General features: G+C 45.2%; 1 protein-coding gene across 1 annotated transcript in view; it reads right to left on the bottom strand.

Moving 5' to 3' along the window:
• SCAPER (S-phase cyclin A associated protein in the ER) overlaps window positions 1-12,390 on the bottom strand; it is a 197,683-nt gene that overhangs the window by 167,294 nt on the left and 17,999 nt on the right. Inside the window, exon 6 of the mRNA XM_054713413.1 lies at window positions 3,557-3,657. Within this exon, the coding sequence (XP_054569388.1) occupies window positions 3,557-3,657 (101 nt within the window). The remainder of the gene's footprint in view (window positions 1-3,556; window positions 3,658-12,390) is intronic.

The following is a 12,390-nucleotide window of genomic DNA, read 5'->3' as shown; positions in this document are numbered from 1 at the left end:
GTCACCCATGTGAGTGGAAGCACAAACACTCTTTTGCTCTTTGCTGAGAAAGCTAATGCCTCCTTCCTCACAGGCCCACAACCCAGCAGCTGCACAATCTCCACTAAAAAGTTTTCCTCGAGCAAAGTGTTCTATACACGATGCCTTCATCACCTCCGTAACTCCCCAGAATCTCCGTGCCTCTTACTCTCCACTCAATCTAGTGATTTTGATTTTTTCTCGCAAAGTAATACGGATTGTTAGAAAACAAGAAATTCAGATAAGAGATGAGCCAAATCAAGTCTAAAGCACCTGATAATTAACTGCCAAATCACTTTCACAAAGGCTGTGACAATGACACGTCCACCAGATGGGAAGTGCCCATTTCCCGGGAAGCTGCCAACAGCCAATCTCTCCTTTTAACGCTTTCCTTGGCCTCGGAAAAGGCAGCACTGCCAGCCAAGTCCACAACACGTACTCTCTGGCACTTTACAAGAAATGTTTCCTGACTCTTGTGATAGAGTTTCAGTCTTGTGATGACTTCTTTTTCCTACAGGAATTTCAGTAAAGGTTGTTTAATGTTTTAATTATTGCTATTTGTGTTTGTTTTTCAAATTTTTGTTTATGATTATCATTACTACTTAGGCTGAACTTTGTAACAACCATTTTTTATTTTGGAATTTGCATGTTGGTACCTTTTGCCCATTTTTTCCCACGGGATTTGTAACATTTTCTAATTGTTTTGAAATCATTTACTACTACTACTATTACTATTATGGCAATAAATCCTTTGGGTTAGACAATGTACCTATTTCTCTTTTAATTTTTTATGTATAATAACATTTTTTCTTCCTAGTAAATCAAGCCTATCAATATTTTCTTTTGTGGTTTCTTACTTTGTCTTACAGAGTCCTTACCCACAATAAGAATATGTAAATATTTATCTACTAGAGGCCTGGTGCACAAATTTGTGCACAGGTGGGGTCCAGCCAGTCTGCCCCAATCAGGCCGGGCTGGCCAGAGGGGAGGGCCATGGGCAGTTGGCAGGCCGGCCCCACTCCCGGTCGGGCGGGGGGGGGGCGCGATCGGGGGCAGGGCTGGCCCAGGTAGGGGCCACGGGTGGTTGGCCGGCCAGTCCCGCCCCCTGCTCGAACTCCCAGTCGAACTCCAGGTTGAGGGGATAATTTGCATATTAGCCTTTTATTATATAGGACTAGAGGCCCAGTGCATGAAATTTGTGCATGGGTAGGGTCCCTAGTGGCTGCCGGCTGGGGCCTCCCTTCCTCGGCTGCCGGCTGCCAGCCAAGGCCTTCCTACATTCCGCACCGCCCCCTGGTGGTCAGCGCATGTCATAGTGAGTGACAGAACTCCCAGTTGAACTCCCATGGGGACACTTTGCATATTAGCCTTTTTATATATATAGATATTTTCTTCTCTAAATAAGTACAATTTCAGCTTTTATATTTAAGTCTCAAGTCTAGGTGAAATTAATTCTGATGCATGACTTGATAAATGTAAGCTGAATCATGCCATCTATAGGGTATTGAAGGTTGCTCTCTATATCTGAGAGCTGCCTCGAGAGGCAGAGAGGAGAAATGATGTTAACTGGTTGCGGTAAGAAGAGATGCTCCAGGTGTGTGTTTGAACCATGAGATAGCTGTGAAGGTTGAACTTGGCCTCAGAATCTCTCTCAATATAACCCTCAACACAGCCACCACTGGTTGACTGGAGTTTGCAAGCAAGAAACAAAAATATAATTAGCTCTTCATATGCACTGGTGGTTACATTATAGAAACTCAATTAAGTTCAGTAAAAAAAAGAAAAAAAAAGAAAAGAAAGGTTTGTTGCATATAAACAGTACAAGGTCAAGGACACCCGAGAGGAGGGGGAACTAAAACCAGGGCTCGTGAGGATTAGACCTGGAAGAGACAGGCTTTGAAGACAACACTTTCAAACTCTCCAAGACCACGTGATTTCTGCCATCCCTCCTTCTCCCTGTACTTCCATTCCATTTTCCTGGAACCCGCTTCCCTACGCTTATCTTCACAAGGACAATGTAGCCACCAACCCCAAGTCAGCATGATAATCTCTTCACCTGATCCAACCCAGTGCAGAAACGCACCCCCTTACACACACCAGATCTCATCGCATGTTACAAGAAGTAAGGGCAAGATTGCATGGTACAAAGACAACTCAGCCCGACCCACCCAGGAACTGTGGGTAAAGCAGGCACACACACACACGCACACACGCACTCAAAATTTTTACTGTGAAAAACAAACATGTTAAAAGGATCAACACATCATGGTTTCCCTGAATTTGGTCTCCTGTGGAATCAAACCTTCTGGACCTGTCTCTTGGGGTCCCTTCTCTCCTGGTTCCCCCACAGAGGAGGCATGCTCTCCAGGCGGGCTCCACTTCCTGAGGCTGAGCCAGCGGTAAATCCCAGGAGGGAGGCGGCCTGGCCTATTTCTCTGTGGGTAACAGGCATCACTGTGGCTGCATGTGACTCGCCCAGACCAAAAGGGATCAGGTTTCACTTAATAAAAACCTTTTATGGCTCAAAATAAAGTGCCCAGTTTTATCATGTCTACAGACCCTACATAATCTGGTTCCAGCCTACCTGCCTAGGCTCACCTTACGCCCCGCTCCCCCGTGCCCTCCTCACTCCAGCCCTGCTAACGCTCCATTCCCGGCTCTCCCACCTCCTGGATGTCACGGACACCATCACTCCAATGGATTTCTCTTCTCTCTTTGTCAAGGTCAGTCCTACTTGATACTCTGTCTCACTGAACTAGGACCTCCTTGGGGAACCCTTCCTGGACTCAACAAACCGCTGGGGGAGGGAGCCCTTTCTTATGCTCCCAGCCCACCCTGTGCTTCTTTTTGATGCTCCTTGCACACTGCTAAGTACTTGACATCCCTCTTTCCTGTGAACGCACCCACCACACATTTCTTGAGGGCGGGGACTGAGTGTTTTCTTCACCACTGTAGCCCCAGAGCCCGGCACAGAGCATTCCGATGTGTGTGCTGGCTCCAGATGAACATTTGTAAGGCGGCTTTGGTCTCTCTCTAGTCCCCAATTAAAAATCATCCATTTTCCTTACTGTCTACTACATTAAGAAGAAATGCCACCCCTTTCCCTACATTTCTTTCCCTTCAGACATGCTTGGCACTTCCATGGCTGTCTTTACCTCCTCCCCTCGTGTGAAAGGCCGACCACTGTTAAAATTCATCATATCCTTTAGACATTTCTGCTGCCTCCATGGATCCTTCCTAGTCTATCCCCAAAAAGAGGTATGACCCTGTCCTTTTCTGAATAGCTGGATTAGTTTTTTCATATTAATATGTTCTATTTTACCCTTCCCTTAGACTACAGACTCATGAGAGTAGTAAATGTATCATATTCCAGCAGCTAAAGTTCTGCACTGGATAAATGGGGCTTGCACCAGTAGGTACCAAATAAATATTTGTTACTCAACTTCATGGGAAATGCTGAGGTCAAGTTCATTGCCAATTTCAACGACTGCTTTAAAAAATGCTGACAGCCACAATTATAAAGGCCAGAGTTCATTACCTGCTCTGAGCATCAGTCTTCTCTAGCTTTTCCTGTAGTTGAATCCAGTCAATCAATGCTTTGAAATCTCTCACATAATTATCCAGCATCATCAGCACCTCCTAATTGAAACAAACAAACAAACAAACAAACAAGCATTAAATTCCATTCTTACACTAAAAAGTTAAAAAAAAACACTTCAGAGTGAAGGTCTTAAAAATTAATAATTTCGGAGAGATCCAAGATGGCGGCGTAGATAAACATCTGGGCTGCTGCAGTCCACAACAATTTCCAAAACTACAACTAAAAGACAGAACGTCTATCACCCAGAACCACGGGAAAGCTGGCTGAGCAGAACCTCTACAACTAGACCGAAAGAGACGGGCGCAATCAGGGCACAAACGCTGAAAAACTGAGGTACAGGGGAGCGCGCGGGTGATACGAGCTGGCGGCGAAGCCCAGCTGGAGGCGGGCGTTGCTTTCTTCAATCCGAAGAGAGACAAGGCCCCAATCTCTCTGAAATCCAGTTTTAGGGGAGAGACTGAGCTGTCTGCCATTGGGTCGGAGTGAGGGTGGCTTACTAGCAGAGCTGCGGGGAGGTAGAATTGTTGGCTGCGCCGGGGCACGAGATGCAGGGACGCGGTTGTGGGGACGCGGTTGGAGGCGGCTCACTGCCAGCCATTGCTGTTTGCCACGCCCTAGCCTAGTGACGCCCTGAGACTCTGCCCGCACAATCTACAAACACACCCAAGCTCCTAGCAGTGGCTTTTGCATATGAATGGCCTTCTCTATTTCAGTTTAAACTAGTAAACTTGCAACCCGATACAGACAGCTCCAAGGCCTCCAAGCTCCAAGCAGGGAGGAGAGGACGGCAGTTCTCGCTGTAGCTCCTGCAGGGTAGCCTCAGACAGCAGCCGAACTGCACCCCATTGGAGATTCAGAAGCCAATGCACCTAGTGGTCAGTGTGAGACACCAGATTTCAACTCCTCACATCCATAAGTGACACACTCGGGAGGCGGACTCAGTGAGCACCAAAGCCCCACTCAAACAAGCCCTGTACCACAAGCGTGTCTCCAGCACAGCAGTGCTTCCATTATAGACACAGCGGGTCCTCACAGCCAATTGGCCTGGAGGTCAATTCCTTCCAGTGTACCAACAGCAATCAAGACTTAACTACACCAAGACTTTCCACTCAGCCCACAAAGTGGTGTACCAAGAGCGACCACCTAGGGTGATTGGGGAAGCTGAGCTACCGGCCCCTATAGGTCACTGACCACACAAAGCCACTCCATCAACACAGGGAGGCAGCCAAAATGTGGAGACACCGAAGCATGTCACGAATAGAAGAGATGGAGGAAAGTAAACTAATGGACAACACAGTGTTCAGAACCACATTTATAAGGTTACTCAAGAATCTTCTAAAAACCGCTGAAAAACTTGAAGAGACCTTCAAAGACCTTAATGAGAATACCAAAAAAATGGAAAAGGACCAGTCAGAAATTATGCATACACTGTTTGAAATAAAGAATATACAGACACTCAACTGTAGATCACTGTACACGAAGAGTCAAACCAAAGAACTGGAATATGAGGAAGCAAAAAACACCCAACCAGAGAGGCAGAAAGAAAGAAGAATCCAAAAGTGTGAGGATAGCATAAGGAGCCTCTGGGATGCTTTAAGCGTACCAACATCCGAATTTTTGGGGTGCCAGAAGAAGAGAGACAGCAAGATACTGAAAACCTATTTGAAGAAATAATGACAGAAAACTTCCCCCACCTGGTGAAAGAAATAGACTTACAAATTCAGGAAGCGCACAGAACCCCAAACAAAAGGAATCCAAAGAGGACCACACCAAGACACATCATAATTAAAATGCCAAGGGCAAAAGACAAAGAGAGAATCTTGAAAGCAGCAAGAGAAAAACAGTTAGTTGCCGAAACCGGTTTGGCTCAGTGGATAGAGCGTCAGCCTGCGGACTCAAGGGTCCCAGGTTCGATTCCGGTCAAGGGCATGTACCTTGGTTGCGGGCACATCCCCAGTAGGGGGTGTGCAAGAGGCAGCTGATCGATGTTTCTCTCTCATCGATGTTTCTAACTCTCTATCCCTCTCTCTTCCTCTCTGTAAAAAATCAATAAAATATATTTAAAAAAAAAAAAAAAAAAAAAAAAAAAAAAACAGTTAGTTACCTACAAGGGAGTACCCATATGACTGTCAGCTGACTTCTCAACAGAAACTATGCAGGCCAGACGGGAGTGGCAAGAAATATTCAAAGTGATGAACAGCAAGAACCTACAACCAAGATTACTCTACCCAGCAAAGCTAGCATTCAGAATTGAAGGTCAGACGAAGAGCTTCACAGACAAGAAAAAGCTAAAGGAGTTCATCACCACCAAACCAGGATTACATGAAATGCTGAAGGGTATTCTTTAAGAAGAGGAAGAAGAAGAAAAAGGTAAAAGTAAAAATTATGAACAACAAAAAGACATCAAATACATACCTACCAACAAGTTAATCTAAAAATCAAGTGAATAAAAAATCTGAATAACAGAATGGACTGGTGAATATAATAGAATCAGGGACATAGAAAGGGAGTGGACGGACAATTATCAGGGGGAAGGGGGCCTTAGGGGTGCAGGAAGAGATTGGACAAAAGTCTTACACCTATGGATGAAGACAGTGGCGGGGGGTAAGGGCATGGGGTGGGGTGGGGAATCAGGTGGAGGGGAGCTATGGGGGGGAGGGAAGAGAAACACCTGTAATAATCTGAACAATAAAGATTTATTTTAAAAAGAAAAAGAAAAAAATAAATAAAAAGAAAGAAAGCCCTAAAAAAAATTAATAATTTCTACATTATGCTCCTTATTGAGGAAGCTAAAAAATCTACTGATCTAGATTTTTGGTTGTTGTTTTATTTTCACTATTACTGTGTGGCAAGAAATTAGTGAAGCTGAGAATCTAAAAACCAAGAGATGGTATTGATATTCCTCTCTAGAGGAATGGACCTCCAGAATGACCATTTTTTTTTAATATATATTTTTATTGATTTCAGAGGAAGAGAAAGGGAGAGAGATAAAGAAACATCAATGATGCCTGACCAGTGTGGCTCAGTGATTGAGCGGCACCCTCTGAACCAGGAGGTCACAGTTCAATTCCCGGTCAGGGCACATGCCCGGGTTGTGGGCTTGATCCCGAGGGTGGGGCGTGCAGGTGGCAGCCGATCCATGATTCTCTCTCATCATTGATATTTCTCTCTCTCTCTCCCTCCCCTTTCCTCTCTGAAACCAATAAAAAATAAATATATTTTTTTAAAGAAAAGAAACATCAATGATGACAGAATTATCAGTGGGCTGCCTCCTGCATGCTCCCCACCAGGGATTGAGTCCATAACACAGGCATGTGCCCTGACTGGGAATCAAACCGTGACCTCCTGGTTCACCGTTTGATGCTCAACCGCTGAGCCACACCATCTGAGCCAGAATGCCATTCTTTTAACCCTCTTTATTGTGACGTTAATAAACAAAGTACACAAAACACAAACATACAGATAAGTCATTTCAAAGCCAAGACCCAAGCAGCCAGGACAAAAGCATAACTAAGGCAGTCTCCCAAAGTCCCCTGGTATCTCCTCCCTATCACAACTCCGTCTTTCCAGGTAACCACCGCTTTAATCTGTAACAGTTCAATGTTACCTTATTTCAAAATCCATACGAACGAACTCATAGTGTATGTATTACTTTGTGGCTTCTTTTTTACATGTTTACTAGGTTCATCCATATTTCACAGTGTACCTGCAATTCACTTATTGCCCGTGTCCAAGGTCACTACTGAACAGTATTCTTTAAATGGGTATTTATTTATGAAATCAACTGTTGAATTAACGACTCCACGTTCTGGATATTATAAACTACATACTGTTATTTACGTGGATGTCCTCTACACCAGCGTATGCATTCCTGTTGGGGAGAAGCCCAAGAGTGAAACTGCTGAGGCACAGGGGCGGTGTATGCCCCACTGTAGTACACAATACATACTGGTTTTCCAAAGAGGCTGCATCCCACCAGCAGTATACAAGAGTTCCCTTTCTGCCGAAACCGGTTTGGCTCAGTGGATAGAGCGTCGGCCTGCGGACTGGAGGGTCCCAGGTTCGATTCCGGTCAAGGGCATGTACCTTGGTTGTGGGCACATCCCTGGTGGGGGGTGTGCAGGAGGCAGCTGATCGATGTTTCTAACTATCTCTCTCCCTTCCTCTCTGTAAGAAATCAATAAAAATATATATATATATAAAAGAAAGAGTTCCCTTTTCTCCATCCTCATCCTTTCCAATACTTGTTATTTGTCTAACTGGTAATAGCCATTTGAATAGGTGTAAGGTGGTATCTCATTGTAGTTTTTGTTTTTTAAACACATTTTTATTCATTTTAGAAAGAGAGGAAGAGAGAGAGGGAGATAGAAACATCAATGAGAGCCAAAACCGGTTTGGCTCAGTGGATAGAGCGTCCGTCTGCGGACTGAAAGGTCCCGGGTTCGATTCCGGTCAAGGGCATGTACATTGGTTGCGGGCACATCCCCAGTAGGGGGTGTGCAGGAGGCGGCTGGTTGATGTTTCTCTCTCATCGATGTTTCTAGCTCTCTATCCCTCTCCCTTCCTCTCTGTAAAATATCAATAAAATATATTTAAAAAAAAAAAAAAAAAGAAACATCAATGAGAGAGAAACATGGATCAGCTGCCTCTTACTAGGGATCGAGCCTGCAACCCAGGAAGACCGGGAATTGAACCAGTTACTTCTTGGTTCATGGGTTGACCACTGAGCAACACTGGCCAGGCTCATTGTAATTTTGATTTTCATTTCCCTTATAGCTAGAATTTTTTCTTATATTTATTAGCAATCTGCATGTCTTCCTTGGAAAAGTATCTATTCAGGTCCTCTGCTCATTTTTTAAAATATGTTTTTATTTATTTTTAGAGAGAGAGAGGAAGTAAGAGAGATAGAAACATGGATGAGAGAGAAATATCATTGGACAGCTGCTTCCTGCACGCCCCCTACTGGGGATCGAGCCTGCAACCGGGCATGTGCCCTGACCCAGAATCGAATTGGTAGCTCTTGGTTCATGGGTCGACGCTCAACCACTGAGCCACACGGGCCGGGCCCTCTGCTCCTTTCTGAATCAATTTTTCTTCGTGTTAAGAAGCCAAGACATGGAAACAGCCCAAGTGGCCTCAGTGGGTGAACGGCTGAAGAAGATGGAGTACAGATCCACAAAGAATACTACTCGGCCACAAAAAAGATGAAATATCCCCCAATGAAGTAAGTCCCGTGGAAAAGGACACACAACATATGATTTCACTCATTTGTGGGATAGAAAACAAAAAGCAACAAAAGAACAAACAAACAAACAAACACAAGAAATAGCAACAAAATGATGGTTACCAGAGGAAACGGGGGTTGGAAGAATGAAGACAGCAGGGGGGTCAAACACAGGGTGAAGGAAGGAGATGGATTCTGATGCCCAGCACACCACAGAGCAGGGGTCCTCAAACTTTTTAAACAGGGGCCAGTTCACTGTCCCTCAGACCGTTGGAGGGCCGGACTATAGTTAAAAAAAAACAAACTATGAACAAATTCCTGTGCACACTGCACATATCTTATTTTGAAGTTAAAAAACAAAATGGCAAAAACACCCGGCGGGCCGGATAAATGTCCTCGGCGGGCCTCATGTGGCCCGCGGGCCGTAGTTTGAGGACGCCTGCCATAGAGCATTCAGGTGTTGTGTTATAAAGCTGCACACCATGAAATGCATATAATATTGTTAACAATGTTACCCCAATAAATTTAACTTTTTAAAATTATAATTTGTTCTATAAAAACATTACTTTTCCATAACTAAGTTTTAAACTGCCTTTATAGTATCAGTGGTACTCAAAGACCTCAAAAGCACTTTTCAAATATAAATGCTTAAAAATTTTGGCTACACTTTGGAAATTAGGCCCAACACTAACAATAAACTACACCTAATTACTCACAAACAAAACACAGCCCCAACCTCACTTTAGTCACTTTAAAAGGCCATTCTGAACAAAGAACTACTGTTTCTCTCCTTTCAAAGGTAATCCTTAGTGACAGATCACTGGTAATGGTCTTCTACAATCGGGAAAAGGGGAAATTTTTTATTTAGTTGGCTTCCTTTTCTCAATTGTACTAATATAATTAAAACTAGCTAACTGAATTCATTCAACTTAAATCACTCAGAGCAAAGACTAAATTCAGAGTAATTTATTCCATAAGTTTTCAGAATTTCACTTTTAAAAGGAGTGGAAGAGGAGAAGGAAGAGAAGGAGGAGGAGGAGGAGGAGGAGGAAGAAAAGGAGGAAGAGGAGAAGGAAGAAGAGGAGGAGGAGGAGGAGGAGGAGGAGGAAGGGGAGGAAGAGGAGCAAAAACAATCCTCTACAGGATAGGAATAGCAGCAGCTATACCTCTGATACCAGTTGGCACAGAGAAAGTACATTGGGTGGCTTAAACAGCCTATTTTAGGGGATGTTTAGCTCCACGTTATCAGAAGTGATCAGAGAGGAACCCTGCAGCTGTAATCCGAGTCATGTTCTACGAACAAGGGAACACAACCAGACAAGCAGCTGGAGCGGCCTCCGTCAGCGATGCACATCTTTCCCCCCCGCAGCCCTGAAGGCCGCTCTGTCCAGCAGGCTGAAAGCGAACAAAAGTGGCTCTCAAAGTAACGTTATAGGCATTCAGATAAGTACGTATAGATGTACAGCTAAAATTACCAATTACTTTACCAATTGGCTGCAACGGATTTGATTGGTTGGTAATGAATTCTCGTTACTGGCGCACAGTGCAGGACGCTTGGCGCCATCCCTTTGTCCTGCTGACACCGAACACCAGCGCACAGGCCCTGGGCCCAGGGCACCAACACAGCCTCCAATTCAGCTACAGGAGTGAGCGGTGCGGAGCCCTGGGCGACGAAGGGGTGAAAACACGCGTCCCATGAGCAGTCAGTCATTAAAGAAAGAGCTTCACCAGACGTGAAACCAGCTTTAAAGAGCGTGATGTTTAGGACCGGCTTTTTAAAAAGCTACCAATGGAATAGTGGTGCATGGAAATCATCTGAAAGCAGCATAAACCACTGTCAATAATGTTAGTAAGGTCATTCACAGTGGTCCTCACAAGCAGTGCAGCCCCCCTCAGACCTTTGTGAGGACAAGCTGAGCGACGGCCCCCACCTGGCTCCTGCGCTCTCTCCCCACCCACCCTCTGGTCCACTTCCTAAGGGAGAAGGGGAAACGTGCTGATGGTGAATCCGGTTTTGTTGGAACGTCAGTACCTAACCGTCATGCAGAGGTGGCTGATGGCGTAACAGGCACATGGCCAAACTGAGAAAGTGAGAAATTTCGCCTCTTGATTACAGAGGTGGGCCCTAGTCCACAATCCTGGCTGAAACTGAAAACATGCTTTTTACTAACATGTTATACTCATCATGTGAACCATATAATACAGGCATGATTAACTGCAAAAACACAAAAATCACAAATAACACAAAAGCTTGTCAATACTTCTGCAAATCTGGGGTTGACTCCACCTGCAGAATGAGGGAAAACCTGGGTTATGGATCTCACAAAGGTACTAATCAAATGAGATAATGGATAAAAGAATTAAAAAAAAAATAAAACCTCTAGGTAGTCTATACCCGGCACATGTTTTGACCAAATGCTATGTTGTATATTTGTTATCCCCGCCTCTAAGTCCTGGATGGGGAGAATGGTAGAGTTGAGTATGAAAATACTTGTAAGGATTAAACTATACAACAGGAGGGGAGAGAAGATGGCGACCAGCAGGAAGGTAGGGAGGGAGAGTGTGTGATCGAGTGAAGGAGTGATAGAGGTGCGTGTGGACGTGTGTGGGTGTGTGTGTGAGTGAAATAGGGACAGTTGGACCCTGAAGTTCTTCCAGGGGGCTTCCAATCCAGGCAGTCCTGGCAAAACCCGTGGCCACTGCAAACACTCCGGAGAAGACCAGTGGCACAGAGACCCCGCCATCTTTAAGAACAGAACTGCTAGAGATTAGAATCCTAACCTCACCACCACCTAGTCTGGTCTCGGAAGCAAACCTGGACACTACAGCCACTCTGGTAGAAGACCTGCCACCCCAGCTGCAGACGCGCGAACCCTGAGACCTCCACCTCCAAAAGTGCGCCACTGAGAGCAAAAACAACTCCGAGACCATGTGGATTCCAGCAACAGAGAGGAATCGACAGGACTACTCCAGCCATCAAGACAGAAGAGAAGCAGTCCAGAGACGGAAGACGCTGACGTCGCCTTGCCATACTAGCAGTCAGCAGCTGTGCGTCACTGCAGGTTGCCCAGGACCAAACCAGAGAGGGTCGGACCTGCATTACCACCATTTGTCCACCATCCAGAACTGTAATGTCATGGCTGACATGTACACATAAGGAACTGTTGGACATTGAAATTGGGTCTCAAAAGAACTGTTGGCCCAGAAAGAAACTCACTACAGACTGATTCACTTGCCTGTCAGCATAACCATTATTGCTTGTCTCATTTTTCGGTTCTTATAAGTGTATTTCTAATAGCACATGATCTCACTCATCTAGGGGAAATGATGAACAACATGGACTGATGAACAAGAACAGACTGTCGGGCCTCAGAGGGAGGGTAGGGGAGGGTGGGGGTAAAGGGGAGAGATCAACCAAAGGACCTGTGTGCAAGCATATGAGCCTAACCATCGGTTAAGGACAACAGGGGGGTGCGGGCATGCGTGGGGAGGGGTGTGGGCTGGGAATGGGGGGATGAGGACAAATATGTGATACCTTAATCAATAA

The sequence above is a fragment of the Eptesicus fuscus genome, chromosome 25, assembly GCF_027574615.1.
Source record: "Eptesicus fuscus isolate TK198812 chromosome 25, DD_ASM_mEF_20220401, whole genome shotgun sequence".
Classification (NCBI taxonomy): domain Eukaryota; kingdom Metazoa; phylum Chordata; class Mammalia; order Chiroptera; family Vespertilionidae; genus Eptesicus; species Eptesicus fuscus.
This window is presented reverse-complemented; position numbering and strand designations above follow the sequence as displayed.